Source organism: Eumetopias jubatus, unplaced genomic scaffold (assembly GCF_037043125.1).
Source record: "Eumetopias jubatus isolate StellerSeaLion01/CBP00866 unplaced genomic scaffold, mEumJub1_p1.0 scaffold_2, whole genome shotgun sequence".
NCBI lineage: Eukaryota > Metazoa > Chordata > Mammalia > Carnivora > Otariidae > Eumetopias > Eumetopias jubatus.
Window position 1 is genome coordinate 190,354,461 of NW_028274808.1, and position 17,210 is coordinate 190,371,670.

The 17,210-nt window shown below is 44.1% G+C and overlaps 1 protein-coding gene across 1 annotated transcript in view; it reads left to right on the forward strand.

Annotated features, from left to right (window-relative positions):
- Nucleotides 1-17,210, forward strand: part of PROM1 (prominin 1) — a 98,013-nt gene that overhangs the window by 37,237 nt on the left and 43,566 nt on the right. The window contains exon 3 of the mRNA XM_028087855.2: nucleotides 8,863-9,068. Within this exon, the coding sequence (XP_027943656.2) occupies nucleotides 8,863-9,068 (206 nt within the window). The remainder of the gene's footprint in view (nucleotides 1-8,862; nucleotides 9,069-17,210) is intronic.

The window sequence follows — 17,210 nt, forward strand, 5'->3', positions numbered from 1 at the left end:
GGTGGTACAAAGGATAATTAGCAGGGCTGGAGCAGGTAGGGAGGTGGCTTTCCTGGCCTCCCAGGCTTTGGGGACCAGGTGAGCCGCCAGGACAAGGTGTGAAAGGGGCGGGGGGAGAGGAAGGAGAGGCGAGCTGGGACCCTGAACGCTCGCTAAGACGAGTGGACGTTATTTTCACAAAGTATTAAAGGACCTTGTGTGTCTCTACTTGATACCAAGGTACAGCTCTGCTCGTTCACTCTGTGTGCCTCTACGATCGACTACCCGAACAGAAGAGGGATCCTTCTGATTTTGGTTTACTGCGAGTGTGGGTTGCCAGTGAAACAGACAAATGTTTGTTGCATCGAATGTTAGGGTAATAAAAAAAAAATAGTTGAATCTGTTTGTCAGGCTCTTCATCCTGCAGGATTAGGCACTTTGCTCTCTCCTTCCCTGGCATGAAGGTGATTATCAAGAGAACAATAAAAGCAGACATACGGTGGATATTCTTGAATGGCCAGCCACAGCAAACGCTAATGACAGTGTTCCCAGTGGGCGTGGGGGGCAATGTATGGGGAGGGCGGTGAACTCCTGCCCAGTGAGTGGTTACCTCAGATACTGTGGTTACCATGCCTTCTATTCTCAATTTGCAATACAACGATACTCAAGAGAAAACAAACACAGAAGCCAAAGAGGAAAGCCTTATCTAAAAACCATTTCCGTGTATAAAAGATGATGAGCCAGTTTCTCCCTAGTGCTCATGGCCTTCCCTAGTACCGTGGAAAGCATTTTCATTATTAAATGCCACTGGCTTCATGTGTCTCCCAAACCCAAGGGCCCACATCTGCCTGCCTCCCTGGGCAGAACCAAGTTACAGTTGCTTCCATATCGGTATTGACAATTCGCACGCCATCAGCAGCCTGGCCTGAATGCCAACTAGTTCTGCCAAGGAACGGGTGGGGGCAGTGTGCTTCACCTGCCCCAGGCCTTGGAGGATGGGGTCCTGAGACCCTGAGGTCACTATGAGCAACTCAGCAAGTAGGAGCCGGTGTGGGGCTGCCACTCTCCAGGGCAGGATTCTTAGCTGGGCAAGTCCTTTGTGGCGGGCTTCGTATTCGATTTGGAGTAAAATTGGGCATCTCCCTAGTGCCTGATTTCCTCTCCACCTCAGGAGCCTTCGTAGATGAACAAAAGCCATTGGCACGGGGGCGAAGTGGGGAGAGGAGACAGAATTGAGCCCTCATGAATGACCTGAATCCTCCCCTACATGTGGAACTGGGTCATGTTTTCCATGGCTGTCCGAGGAAGAGGGATTTGGGGAGGCGAAGATACCAGGGAAGCCAGGCACCTTGGGAGGGGAGCTCTCTGGTTGGTTTTAGTTTGATGTATGCTGGGTGTGTTGGGTTAGAGTCCTCCCAAGCCGATCAGAAGTCAAGGATTTGGGAGGCGCAGGGAAAACTGGCTGGGAAGTGGAGAGAGAATACAAGGGAGGGAGGGCGGCCTGTAAAGGATGTGGCCTGACGACTGAAGCGTCATCCTATAGAATTGCTGGGGAAATGGTTCCAACCACCAGTGTCCGAATTAGCCCACGGGAAGGGTGAGGAAGCTGAGGTGTCCAGACACCGAGACTGAAGGCGCACAGGTTAAGGGCTGCGTGGGAGGGAGGGGGAAAGGGTCCACCCCTAAGCACTTCTGACCTTCCATGGTTCCAGAAAAGGCCCTCTAGTGCAGAGTTAAAGATGCCAGGGGCTAGAAGTTCAAGGAGGCATAGGCGGATGACTGAGGCCGGAGGGAGGTTGGGGGGCGGTGCCCCAACAGCATCTTCTGCACTGACCGGTACCCATGGGCTCTCTAATTCATGCAGTCACACAGTAAGTTCTGGCCAGGCGAGCGGCCCTGAGGAGGCTTTTCAGCTATCTTTGTCCCGAGCTGAGCATTTCCTCCTCTGGTGAGCCCTCAGATGGTGGCAGAGCCGCTGAAGCAGTGACCTTCCCGCCGGGCGCTCTTTCAGTGAACTCTCTCCATAAGGAGGTTCAGAAGCATTCAGCAGACCTTTTGTTCCGAGGGCTGGGCCTGACTTTTGGAAGGGACTCCCTTTCACAGAACTGCCTCCTTTTTATGCTTCAGCTGAAAGTTAAAGGTAGTGCTTTAAGATCCTTGGCCCCTCTCCTCCTTGACATTCTTTCTTTTACTTCTCTCTTGTTTTATGTATTCATTTTATCACTGTTGACAGAGTGCTGACCAGGAACAAGTCACGGCAGGGCGACAAACATGTGAAAGTTGGTGGAATGGGATAAGAAATAAACATGAATGTTAGGAACCGATTTGCCCCGGATTCATATGTTGAAGTCCTAATCCCCAGCGCCTCGGAGTGGGATTATATTTAGAGATAGTGTTGTTAAAAGGGTAATTAATTTTAAATGGGGTCATGAGTGGGTCCTAATCCAGTCTGACTGGTATCCTTATAAGAAGAGGGGATTAGAACACACACGCGCACACACACACACACACACACACACACACACACACGATCGCATAAGGACAGAGGGAGAAGACAGCCATCCGTCTCCTCCAAGGAGAGAGGCCTCAGAAGTCACCAACCCTGCCCACACCTTGATCTGAGACTCCCAGCCCCCAGACCTGTGAGGAAAGCCCTTTCTGCTGTTCAAGCCCTCCGGCCTGCGGCGCTCGGTCCTGGCAGGCCCGCAGACTAGTGGGGTCGACAGCCGGACTGTGAGGTGGAGGGCAATTCGCATCACGGAAGAAGTTCTGATAAAGGACCGTGAACGCTCGGAGGAGGGGGATTGTTGTTGCACCTGGGAAATCAGGAAGAGCCTCCTCGGTAGGGCTGGCATTTGAACTGAGATGTCAAAGCATGTAGCGTAGATGAGAAATACAGCCTCACTTCCATTTATGAGCACTTGGCTGAGGGCGCAAAGCCGCTTCATTGCTTCTGAAGCACAGACCGGGTCATCGCCCTCTCTGTAATACTAATTCTTGTCCACCCTGGGTCCACACTGGCTTAGGAGCCTGACATTGTTTCTCTTCCTCACAATGACACCTATCTGAGGCAGAAGTATCTCTGTGCTGCGCATGCCAGAAAATCCCACACTCAGAGAGGCTGGGGAACTTGCCCAAGATCACCCAATAACTAAATGCTGAAACTGGGATTCGCACCCAGACGAGTCTAACTCCTAACTGACAAGCACATCACCAACAAAAATTAGGCTCAACCCCGGCCACTGGACTGTAGTCCTAAGTGACTCATTTGGAAGATGCAGCTCATGTGAGTATTCTGGGCTGTATAGAGAGACTGACAGCCTCCATGCAGTGCCTTCTACCTATTAAGCCACAAACGGTGACAGTGGGTAATCATCCCTGGGAAGAAGTGGTCCGGCAGAAATAGAAATCCAGGAGGCAACTAGGATTTGGAATTATGGAGCCATGAGGGAAGCAGAGAACCAGGCGGATGAAGCGATGGAAATCCAAGCAACGACTCTAATAACCCCAGGTTCCTAGCGTCTCTGTAGCATGCGCTCGGGAGGTGGGTGCCCTTGTTCATGACTTACAAGTATTACTCAGTTTGGTCTTCCCAGGAATAGTCTGTCCTCACCACAGATGTGAAGGTAGAGATTACATGGGCAACTCGCACCTGAGGGCGTTCCCTTGGGAATCAGCATGGGTGAGCCCCTTCCTAGAGTCGCTGGCCGACTGAAAACCAATGGAAACAGCATTCCATCACCCTCCTCCCAGCTCACATGGGCTTCCCACAGAGAGAGCCTCTTAGCTGAGTTTGTCAAGCAGCGCCTCCTCAATTAAATAAAAGGACACAGTCCCTGTCTTCAAAGAATGCATAGTTTGGGGCAGTTTAGGTTGATGATTATGATTGGTTCCCATCAACAACCCCTAAGTATCACCTGCACCTCTAGAAATCTTTCCAGGGGACAGTTCTCCCAGCAGCACCCCCCACCGCCACCTCTATCTCTTCATTCTGTGCATCCCTGTCCGTAGGAGTGGCCAGATTCTTTGGGATGACCTCCCGGATTCCTTTCCTTGTGGTCATGGTCCATCTCCACTCCAGCTTCTTGGTTGGCTGCCCTTCCTCATTCATGTCATCCCTCAGTTCTTACCTTTCCCTTTCTTGAAGCTTCCTTTGGGGGCAGGTGCTGGGCCTGGGCCTTGTCCTTGCTGCCTTTCATGACCTCACTAGTGCTAACAGTCATTGGATATGGATTTGGCACTTAGGAAATGGCAGGTCATCATTCCAGGTGGGTGTGTGGTATTTGCAACCCACCCTATGTGTCTGCGAAAGATAAGTGAATGAGTTCCTTGTTTCCTGCCCCCCCCCGGGGGGACGTGGCATGCTGCCTCTAAGAACACACTCTCCTTTCCAAGTAAGGAAAGTACCTTCTAGAGATCTCAGAAGCATTTAAGAGAGCAAGCAGTGCAAGATAGTCCGTGACCAGGATCGTTGTCCGAGGCTTATTGGAGGTGAGAGATGAGAATAACGTTAACATGCATTGATTATTTCTACTTCTGATGATGAGGAGGAGGATGATGATAATGATGACTGAGCATTACTCTGGGAAGCCAGGTCCTAAGCACTTCACAAGTATTAACTCATTTAACATATAGTAAATAGTATATGTAAAGTGCTTAGAACAGAATAATGCACAAAACCGTGTTGCTGCTCACTGTTTTCTCTTGTTCTCTTTGCAAAAACTGCATAAAATAGGATCTCTGCTTATCCCCGTTCTGTCAGTAAGGTAACGAAGGCTCAGAGTAGCATTGGCAACAAGACCCAGGCCCGTCCCCCAGAGATTCTGATGTAGTTGGTCAGGGCTGGCTGGTTATTGATATTTTTCGAGAGGTCCCCAGGTGATGATAATGGGTAATTAACTGGAGTGGGGAATCACAGACACAAAGCGTACAGCAGGATTCAAACTGCTGCACTGCATGAAAATAACTTTAGACCTGTGCGACAGCCAGCATGAATGGGGAAAAGGTGAAGATGCACCCAGCTCCACTGCGGGGTTTGCTGGTACCCCATCAGATATATCGGACCAGACCAACCTCTCAGGGGCAAAATTAAACACAAAAGAATCAGCGGATGGTGGTAGTTTACAGGTCGTTCTGCCCCCAGGGCTCAGCCCAGCACGACCAGCCTTAGAGCCGAGAGCAGGTTTCCGAAACCCACCTGATCACAGCCAAGACACAGGGCTTGCTTTCAAGACAGATGCCTGGGTTTACCCAAATCTCCTGATACCCACTCTAGAGGAGGATCTGGAAGCCGGTATTTAGTATGAGGTGCTATGAGGTGGTTATGGTAGTAAGTTGGGGAGACAACAAGCCTGTGGGGCCCACGCCCAGGGTCATTCAAGGTGCCCCATGTGACCCTGGGGCCATGTGTATCTGAGCTGCCCACCCCAACACGTTGGATGCCTCGTTTAAAAGTTATTAATATCACAATCATCGTTCTTTCACATCTGTGAAAATCTGCCATCCAAAGCTATAGTTTCCAAATTTAGATTTCCCAGAGTACACTGTTTCAAAAAAGTAATCCAGGGAATGGCATAGAGCCACCCGATTTTATTTTGCCACACAGGGATATTTAAAGCCCACCATAGCAACGATATTAACTTTGTCCCCTTTCACATACCTATCACCCCCCTCTCCCCACCAAAAAGATACACTGAGCAAATTTCACTTCATGGGACACTCGTTTTATCTTCATTTTTCCTATTTCACTGCAGGGCGGTCCAGCCCTCTCTCTGGACCACGATTTTGGAAACTCCCTCACTCAGTTCACCAGTTTACCTGATTCCAGTCGGGCACCTGTTGCACACCAGTTCCCGGGGTGGGTGAGAGAATGATGAGCATGACGTCATGGTTCTTGTTCTCCCCGAGCAAACAGCGGGGCTCAGGCAGTGCTCCCATGGGAGAGCCCTTCCTCGTGGGGCAGGAGTGGGCTCCAAGGCAGCATGATAAAAGCAAACTCACACTCGGTTCTCAAGACAGATTTCCAGGAGGACGCAACATCCAGGCCGACTTGAGTTTCATGAGCAGAGCAGTGAAGGGAAAGCTGTTCTGGGTGAGGAGGCAGCACCAGGGAGCCAGAGGGAGGAAGGGGGAGCGGGACTTCTTCCTAGGAACAGAATGGTCAAGATCAGGATGTGCAGCCAGGAATAAATAACAGGATCACATGAAGAGGTTTGAATGAAACATGGTGGGAACCCTTGGAATGCCTTTGAGCAAGAGAGTAACGCCACCAGAGTCTCAGTTCAGAAAGGACACTTTGGAAGCCGTTGTTTTGGCTGGGGTTCTAGGCAGCTACTGGTCCTCTGTTGTGCGAAGACCACATGGTTAGTGTGTTAAACATGTGTAACTTCCCCTCTGTTCACCCACCTCCCGCCCGTCCACAACTGATGAGCAGACTGATAAGAACCTTTCAAGAAATCCATATATAAATTTCAGATGTAAATTCCAGACCTGACTCTACCTGAAGGCTGTTTCTCTAATAACACTCAAGTTTTGTGCTCGCTTCGGCAGCCCATATAATAATAACACTCAAGTTTTGTGTTCCTGTCTTGTTGGATCCTCCTCTCACTTGATTTTCTCTGTATGGAATATTAACGTTCCCAGTTGTGGTTAATTGCTCATGTAACTTTTTCTGTTTTCTTGATGCATGCTGCCTCTGCCTTACTGTCCTCAACTCCTCAACTGCTTTGACTTCCACAGCCAGAAAATGTAGTCTTGACTCTGAAGGTAAAGTCCTTGTTTGCTGTTTCTTGTTGCTCTGTCTAAAGCCAGCAGGTAACGAGATGCTTCTGCCAGGATTTTCTGTTCTTCACTGTGTCTCCGCTGTGGGGGTTTCTAAAGTGGCTTGCTTCATTTTTGTTTATGGAATCGTCGTTAATCCTCTCTTTCAGTTTCAGTCCTTCGCCAAAGAATAGCGACCCATCTCAGTACATTTCAATCCTGATCTCCCCCTCCACATAATCCACAGAGCGCCCTGGAGATCCTTGTGTTATCAGGAAATCATTTAGGTCCTTGCCAGACCTTGGCCAGACTTCAGCCCAGAAGGGAACTCTTGAAATGACACATCTTGTTCCTGATACTTTTTGACATAATATTGAGTCAGCAGCATTGCAAAGGTTGTATATAAAGTGTGAAATTTGTACTTGGAGCTAAACATAGTGCATTGAGAACATTTCAAAACACCTTCTCTCCTGGGTTTGGGTTCATTGTCTTCCTGGGATTCAGAAAGGATTTTAAATCCCTTTGAAAAATAGTAAATAATTTAGAACATTTGCTGGGAAATGACAGGGAAATTGAGAAGAGTTTGGGGTTTCTGAGGCCGGTTTCTCAATTGGCCAATGATGTGGGTCCCCCAACCCCACGGGACTCTCCGTGACTGTGGGGTGCAGCCTAGTTTAAGCAGGAGCGTGTACTTGATGAATGCAGTAAAATTCAACCACTTTTTTTTAGCATTTTATCCTTAATATCAAAGGATAGTCAATTAATATTCAAGTGCCACGTGCACGTCAATGCTCTGAGGCATTTGGCCACAGAGTGAACTAATACTGATTGACTTTTCACTGTGTGTTGGGTACTTAGCTGTTGTTTTCACTTTAAATCATTTAATTATCTGACCCTTACAATACTGTTTATGACGTTCATGCTAATTCTGGTTTAGGGAACTAGAAGCCCCCTGCTGGAATTTAAAGCAGGTCTTCTGACTCCCAGTTCAGTGCTAAGACCTCACATTCGCTCCTAGGAGCAACACTTGTGTTTCGTTTACTTGGCTCAGCTTGGCTTTATGGAAATGTGAGTAACTGTATACATGCATTGGCATAAACTCAAGTTTTGTGTCATCCGGGTGCATTAATTTTTTTTTTTAATCCCAGAATATAGCCCCAGCAGAGATTTGGAAGATATATTTAGGTCACATGATCCTATCTCGAAGTTGTGCTAGGTCCTAGGAACATAGGACTGTCTGAGACATGGGCTACTAAGCCCAGCCTCACCAGCACGGCATGAGTGGTACCACTTATGAAGGCTACATACTGCACTTGGCACATTATCACTGATCATACATTATCTGTAATGTTCCCAATGACATGACCTTACAAGGTATGTATTATTAATCCCAGCCTATAGATGGGGAAACAAAGCGAGTGGCCTGTGATTAACATGTCTGACTCAGAAAGTCTGAGCCTTTTTTCTAAATTTAGATATATTCCAGATTCTTTTGTAACTATGAATTCGTCATGAATTGATCCAATCCAAATTGCTTTGAATCCTTAATAACTTCTACTGGTCCTGTCTTTCTGGTGAAAAATCATCCCGATATGTAGATTATTCATAATGCAAGTATTTCTGCCAAAATGTGTTATACCATTTAAAAACAAACAAAATACCTTTGGGGTTTAAATTCAGCCATTTGCAACTTGACCGTGCATTTGGACATTTTACCCTGAGTTGAAAGAGGATAGTAACCACTTGGTTCCATATTCTGGTAACTCAAATCTGTTTCCTCTGTTTCAAGAAAGGGCATCAAGGGACTCCAGGGTGACTCAGTCAGTTAAGCATCTGACTCTTGATTTCGGCTCAGGTCATGACCTCAGGGTCGTGAGATCGAGCCCTGTGTCAGGCTTCATTCGCTAGGCACGGAGCCTGCTTAAGATTCTCTCTCTCCCTCTTCCCTTGCCCTTCCCTCTAAAAAAAAAAAAAAAAAAAAGGAGCATCAAGATGGAAATACACACATTAAGATTTAACTCGCGCTGGCAAATAGGTTAAAACAAATGAAACATGCACACTATGGAATGTTCTACTTGTTATTTTGTGTTACTGTATACGCTGTTTCTTTTGTTTGATTTGCAGATTATCTACTATGAAATCGGGATTATTATTTGTGTTGTCCTGGGACTGCTCTTTGTCTTTCTGATGCCTCTGGTGGGGTTTTGCTTTGGTCTGTGTCGTTGCTGTAACAAGTGTGGTGGAGAAATGCATCAGCGACAGAAGAAAAACGGGACCTTCCTGAGGAAATACTTTACGGTCTCCCTCCTGGTGATTTGTATATTCATAAGGCAAGTAGCATCTTGGAGGGCAGCGGATTTGTGCTTTGGGTGGGTGAGGAATGGCCCGTGTTTTAACTGTTAAGCCCATGAGTTTAAAGCAGGACAACAACAACATACCCATAAAACAGAAGAGAACAAAAATGCATGTCCAGGATGGTTCACAACAGTGTCACCGTAACCAGAAGTTAGCGTGGTAATCAGGCTGCCCTCATTTACATGCTAAGCCAACCCTTTGGTATTTTTTCCTGTTGAAGACAAGCTGATAAATCTTGGCCCGCGAGAAGTATTTACCTCCCAGAACAGCAGCTCCTGCCTGAAATAGCTGGTTGGAGACAGGCGGCCTGCAGAAGGCAGAGCATTTGCTAGTTGATTTGTACATTCAAAGGGATCTTGAAGGATAGGTACAGTCCCCGAGCTGGGGAATGTGTGAATATTGTAGAAGAGAATTAACTTTCTAATAATAAACTCTGTTTTCTTGAATTTGCAGTTAAGCTGCTACCCTGTCCCGAAGCCTAGAACATGCTTCATGATTTAGAGTGTTTCTTCTGCCGTTCCTTCTGCTGCCATAAGTTTTCCAACTGACTGACAGATCAGTACACTGCTCTTAAGACACCAACATTCTGGGGACTCCTGGGTGGCACAGTCGGTTAAGCGTCCAATTCTTCGTTTTGGCTCAGGTCATGGTTTCAGGGTCGGTTGTGAGATTGAGCCCCGTGTTGGGCTTCACACTCAGTTCAGAGTCTGCTTAGGACCCTCTCTCCCTCTACTTCTGTGCTCCACCCCACTGTCTCTGTCTTTCTCAGATAAATAAATAAATCTTAAAAAAAAAAAAGACAGGGTAACATTTTGTCAAGTGCGAATCAGGATCCTCGGCTGAGCAACATGCTTCACGTGACTGGCCCCCTAGTTGTGATATTTGGTCATGGTTCCATGTCCCCTCATTCATTCAGCCAATGAATGTCCTGACATCTAGCGACAGAACTAAAAGTGCCCACGACGTGAATAATGCTAGGCACCAAGGAGACACAGAGATATTGAGGACCGGGAGTCAGCCTCCTCCTCAGTATTTTCCCAAGCACTGCGTTTGCTCAGTAGCTGTGAGTAAGATTTTTTGGGTTTTGCTAAATAACTGAGATGAGGGAATTTAAGCAGAATTCAGAATTAAACAGAAATTGAGCACAATGAAACAGAGCAATTTCAGTTGGCCTTCCGGCTGAAGTTTTAGCTGGAAATCCAAGAAGAAAAGTTATGCAAGTGTGGCCATTAGCAGGGTCCTGGTAGGATATATACTGTGGGGTGATGATTCATCGGAATGCACTGTACCTATTGGAAGGGATGGGGCAGCTCTAGACATGCTGAGATGAAACAGTCCCCAGGAGAGATGGGTTGAGAGAAGCAGCTTGCAGACTGTGTATAGAACGTGGCCCCTAAGACAAAAACAAAAAAGGAGAGACACAAACATTTGGTTATATTTGCCTAGAGCATACGTGGTAGGCTCGCCACCTGGCAACAGTGGTGGCCTCCGGGAAGGCAATTTGCCGGTTGTGGAGGGTAGGAAGGAAATCACTTCTCACTGCAGATAGACTTCTCGTCTCTTTGAGAGTATCTACCACGCTCAGGTATTACCTACTGAATTCATTGCACCCAAAATTAAACTTCATCAACCAAAAAAATCTCCCCAAAAACCAAAAGCCAGTGCATTACCACTGATTCGAGGACAATCATCGTTGTTTTGTTTTTTTTTTAAAAGACATACTTTTTCCGAAAATAGTTAAATAATAGACCTTAACAGTCTAGGTGCAAACTGGACCCATGTGAATGGGTTGCTGATTTCACACACCCTTGTTTGACCATCAGGGAGGGCTTTTCTGTTTTCTCTTCTCTGTCTCTCCAACGCTCTCTTTGTAAATAACTTGAATCTGTTCCTGCACCTTGAATTATGAAAAACAGCTTGAGGTCAAGTCAATGGTAATTTCAGATGTCCCTGACTCTCTGCTTTGTGTTTGAAATACTTTCAGGAATGCACAGACCGCACTCCAGCTGTGGGAGTGGTTACCTCCTCCCCAGCTACCAGGAAAGTGTCACTTGCCGTCCAAAGACCTATCAGACCCAGCAGATGCTTATGCATTTCTTTTAAGCCTAAAACTTCCATCTTTCATTCATCCCGAGACTTGGACAGCCATGCCTCTCCCTCTCTAGAGGCAAACTCTGGACAGCAAAGATGAGGCTCAGGAGACAAAGTGTCATCTGAAAATACTTGCCCTTAGGGCTTCTTGGTAACTTGATTACTTAGTCAGTAAGTTAATAGTTTTCACTTGATATAAATACATGTGCTGTAATTTCAGGAAAACTCTTTGTTGCATGTAGTTACTTATTTACCCAAATAAATGTTTACATATGTAATAATAGACTTTACATTTTTTTTGAATGAAACACATGTTGTATATTGGGTTCCTATTTTGGGGGTTCCTATTTTATTTTTATTTATTTTGGGGGGGCTTTTATTTACAAATAATTATGTCCACATGTGTCATATTTCACCCTGAACTGTCTGAATTATTTACATTATGTTTAAAACACCACTGGGGTGCTTGGGTGGCTCAGTCGGTTAAGCATTTGACTTTGGCTCAGGTCATGATCTCAGGGTCCTGGGATTGAGCCTGGGTGAGGCTCCATGCAGGGCTCCCTGCTCAATAGGGCATCTGCTTCTCCCTCTCCCTTTGCCCCTCCCCCTGCTCACGCTCTCTCTCTCTCTCTCTCTCTCAAGTAAATAAAATCTTTAAAAAATTTTTTAAAGTAACAAAATATGTGAACAATAAAGCTACAAAGTCAGAAATAAACTCGGCTTTCATTTATATGTAAAATGAATGCTACAATTTTTTTTATTCTTCAAAACTCAGATCCATCAAATAAATTTAGATAAGTTCTTTTTTCTTTCTCTCCCAGGGATATTTTAGTTTAGAAAATTCTTTAAACAAAGACATGCTGTGATTCTGTATAGCCTTCTTTACATTCAGTTTAGATATGTTTCCCCAGGGGTGCGTGGGTGGCTCAGTCGGTTAAGTGTCTGCCTTCGGCTCAGGTCATGATCCCAGGGTCCCCGGATCGAGCCCCACATCGGGCTCCCTGCTCAGCGGGGAGTCTGCTTCTCTCCTTCCCTCTGCCTGCCGCTCCCCCTGCTTATGCTTTCTTTCTTTCTCTCTTTGTCTCTCTCTCTGTCAAATAAATAAATAAATAAAAATCTTAAAATTGTATAAAAAGAAAAGATGTTTCCCCACCCAAGTAAAATTTATTAATTTAAAAACCACATCTTCAAATTTCAATATAATTAAAACAAAGTTGATCACCTATTTGAGGCTAAGTGACAATTTAAAACAAATTTTACATTATATATTGAATTTCTATATGAATCATAAATAGCCCTAAAAAAGAGTAGTATTTGAGACTGTCTAGTTTACCTTAAACTCACACTAGAAGTTTAAACTTCTTGGCTTACATTTGTAAATTTGGAGTAGCTATTATGATGTCTTTCTTTTGAAACCTCTATTGGTTTGCAAGTATTTTCAACATGCGAGTTGAATAGTAGCTCTATTTTATTTGCAAATAATCAAAACTAGCCAAAAATAGGGGCGCCAGGGTGGCTCAGTCGGTTAAGCATCTGCCTTCCCCTCAGGTCGTGATCTCAGGGTCCTGGGATCAAGTCCTGCGTCAGGTTCCGTGCTCAGCGGGGAGTCTGCTTCTCCCTCTGCCCTCCACATGCTCACTCTCTCTCTCTCTCTATCTCAAATAAATAAACAAAATCTTTAAAAAAAAAAAAAACTAGCCAAGCCCTGTGCTGGGTGTGAAGTCTACTTAAGATTTTCTCTGCCTCTTCCTCTGCCCCTCCCCCCTGCTCTGGCCATGAGCGATCTCTCTCTCTCTCTCAAAAAAAAAAAGATAACAGGCAAAATAATGTCAACAAAGTAACAAAGTTAGAAGGCAGAAAGAGAAAGAAAAGGAGGTATAGCCTCCGGGTTTCTACGGACCTCAGCAGAGATTGGATACAACTGATGAATAATCTTTGGATATGATTTTTTTAAAAAAAACCCTTTGATAAACCCAGAGCAGTCTACTTGCCTTTTATCAAGCTCAACATCATTTTGTGGCTTTATACTACATTACAGTTAATCCTGAAGTTGGTTGGTTTTTTTGTTTTTGTTTTTGTTTTAAAGATTTGATTTATTTATTTGACATAGACAGAGAGACAGCCAGAGATGGAACACAAGCAGGGGGAATGGGAGAGGAAGAAGCAGGCTCCTGGTGGAGCAGGGAGCCCGATGCGGGGTTCAATCCCAGGACCCTGGGATCATGACCTGAGCCGAAGGCAGATGCTTAACAACTGAGCCTTTCATCTTGAGTACTCTTATTTTTCATCCATCCTTTTTTTTCATTTAAAACAAATTAAATCTTTTTTTTTAATTGAGAAAGGCATAGTTTGTGGAGGAGAAAGGCCCCCTCGTATACATGGAATATATGTAGTCATGTTCTCTCTCTGAGCTTTTCCAAAGGCAGCTGTGGAATGTTTGAATTCACAGACGTTGACATATGTTTATGTAAGTCTGTTTGACCATCGGCAGAAGATTGAATTTCCACCTCTCGCTGTAGACGGTTCCAACAGATGTGTCTGACTCCAGAAAAAGCCAAGTTTCCTCTCCTTTCTTTCCTTTGTGCTTTGTCATCACTGTGTTTTTCAGAATTCCAAAAGGGTGATAGACAACAACAAAACAGGATCAAACAGCCACCCCTTCATTTTTGCAGTGTATTTCTAAGTTTCTGAGTATAGTAAGTCAGCTTTTGCCAACTGCCATGGTGAAAATTGAATCCCAGTCTCTGTCAGGAAGATGGCTATTTTCAAAATTCATTTTTTTTTTAATTAGGATTGTGATGATCAATTCCTGGCTTAGAGGCCACAGGGTTCTAGAAGAGAAACTGAACTAGCACGCCTGAAAATCGTGAGACTTTCTTAATGTGAATGAGAGGGGGATAGTTATTTAACATTAAAATTTAAAAATTATCTTTAAAAAATAAGAGATCAGTTATAGACTGAAAGCATTTAATTGACTTTTATTGGCTAATTTCATTAAGTCAGTGGAAATTGGTAGGGAAAAAATTGCTACAAATCTTAAAGGTTTATCCTTAGTCTTTCAAAAGCTTTATTTACTTTTAAGTGTATATGGGAGAAAATTGGCCTGTCCATAATAAAATATAGAAGATGTAAAACTAATATGCCATAAAAATTAAAATTCCTGTCTTCAGCTAAAAATTTCAAGAGATTTTGTTGTACTGCATAAAAACACACGTCAAGTGCCAGATTGCTAATAGTCCTTGAAATTTTATTCCCTTTTTGTGTGAGGCAAATTTCCCTCAGGATTCTCCTATTCTAATGGTTGACTGATGGCTGTTTAAAAAAAAAACCAAAAATATTAATTCATGTGATTTTTTTTTTGCTTAAAAAATGTATTGAATAATAAGGACTTTGTAAATCAAGGGCAACAAAAGCATAACTTCTTTATTCTCTATTTGTGTTTAAATAGGAGTTTTAAAGGGCACCTGGGTGGCTCAGTCAGTTAAGTGTCTGACTCTTGATTTCAGCTCAGGTCATGATCTCAGGGGGAAGTCGGCTTAAGATTCTCTCCCTCTCCTTCTCCCTCTGCCCCTCCCCCACCCATGCGCATGCATTCTCTCTCTAAAAGATAAATAAAATAAATCTTAAATAAATAAATAAACAAATAAATAGGAGTTTAAATTAGAGATGACAAACGGAGTTTGCATAGAATTTAGTTTTTTTAATTAGTGGGCAATATTTAAAAAGAGAAGATTTTACATAAAAATCCAGATTTCCAGATTTTTGTGAATAATTAGAAGATCTGGCAATACCGGTCTCGCATCATGGTGGCACTTGCTAGACAGAGCATCTCCCCGACTCCCACCTGCGACCTCCCAGCTCCCAGAGGTTCACACCGTACACTTGCCCTTTGTGCTTTCTGCCTGCCCATGTAGACTTTTGAATTTGCCATCCTTAATTTAAATATAAGATTTACAATGTGTTATAGGTCTGAAAATTAGCTTTGAAAGTTGCTGAGTTTTATTCCAGAATTCTGTTTAGGACAGTTTGTTTTCTGAAAAAGACCAATGCTTTCATTTTAATTGGATCCATAAATGATTGGCAGAAATGTAGGTCTTTTTAAATATATTGCATTGAAATTCAGTGTTTTATTGCAAAGTTGTATTGCAATTCATTTTACTGATTGATGATATTTTGAGTAAAGGCATTTATTCAGTAAAGGAACAAAGACAGTTTATGGACTAGACACTCCAAACATAGGGCTAATCTTCTAAATGGATCAAATTAAACAAAGCCCAGTCCGTAAACCCACTTTCACTGAGCACCCACCATGGACAAGAGACCCATCATTTACCCAAAGTTGACAAAGAAGCAGTTTCCACCTCTTTCTAGGGAAATCAAACATAGGTAGAAATAGGGCAACCGAGAGTATGAAGTGAGAAATAGCCCACCCGAATTTCAGGGAGAGTTCTCTGAGAGTTCAAGGCAAGGAGGTTCTTCTCCCATTGAGTGAAAGCCAAGTGAACTTGGACCTGTTTGTTTTCCAAGTTCATTTTGACTTCCTCTGTGACAAAATGGGTCTGGAGCATGATGAATGACAATGTGGGCTTGCTGGGGAGAGAGAGCAAGGGGCCTCCAGCTTGAAATCCTGTGGTGGGCAGGTGTATTCAGGTGGTGGCCCTGACTCATCATGAGATAGAATGCTTGAAATTGGGCAATGCAAATAAAGCTTCAGGTGCATTGCTACAAGCCAACTTTTTCTCTTCTTCTGTTCACACTACTCCAAAGTCATTTGGCCTTATTCTGCATGAGCGCATCATTTAATAACTATTATTTTTACGGTATATTGCCTGTCTGGTAAATACCAATGCAGACTTCAGAATGGCAAAGATGGATTGTAAGGTGGTCATTCCAAATGGCACAGACTATTGTTAATGTTCATTTTTTTTTAATTACCATCAACATGAACCCAAACTTTAAAAAAAGGTCTTGGAGGGGCACCTGGGTGGCTTAGTCGATTAAGCATCTGCCTTTAGCTCAGGTCCTGGGATCAAGTCCTGCATTGGGCTCCCTACTCAGCGGGGAGTCTGCTTCTCCCTCTACCCCTCCACCTGCTTGTGCTCTCTCTCTCACTCTCTGTTTCTCTCAAATAAATGAATAAAATCTTTAAAAATAATATAAAATAAGTTCTTGGAGACCTTGTGGACATCCAGTACCCCCTCTCCTTTACAGGTTGAGAAGTACTTATCCAATTTAATTTTCAGTTTTGCAATACCAGCCGAAGCTCACAGAAAGAAAGTGACTTTCTCAAGCTCCCATGGTGTGAGTTAGGGGCAACAGTGGGATTAGAACCCACATCTTATGTTCCTACCCTAGGTCACATTCCGTTCCATGGCAACTTGTTAACCATAAGAAATGTTGTTCAACAGTATGTGTTACAGACTTTTTTCAGATTGGTTTGGAAAACCTAATGTACCTATGTAATACTGCAATGGGAAAATATGTTTTAAGCGAGACCAGCAATGAACCAATGCTGCTTGGAGTGAATCATAACTGTAAATAGGGCGAATGATTATCCCCATTTCTCAAGACTGAGGAGTTGCCTGGGAACAAGTTTGCCTATTATTTGCAAAACTTTGTTCTAGAAACCTATCCACACCTTCCATTGGATGGTTACAAACGAACAATTTTGTCATTAATTTCTGTGGGTTAAATACTGTTGTTAGGAGTTTAGCTAATTCCTTGCTGCCATCTAGTGGCTGAATCCAGAAGGGCCTTGGTAATTAACAATTTTCAATGAAACATTTTAACGTTGGAAGGCTTTAACACAAAAACAAACCAACTGGTCAAGTTAATTTAAGTCAGGGGATTGTTAGTAACTAGTTAACATTAAGAGCCCATAGAGAAGAGTGTCCGTATCATAAGTACGTAGGCATCAACTTGCATGATGTGAGCACGTCAATGATGTTATGAAGTTATTAGTCACCCCCCCCAAATACACTGACTTTTAGCACCATTGGTTTCTTGATTTTGTACATTATATAAAA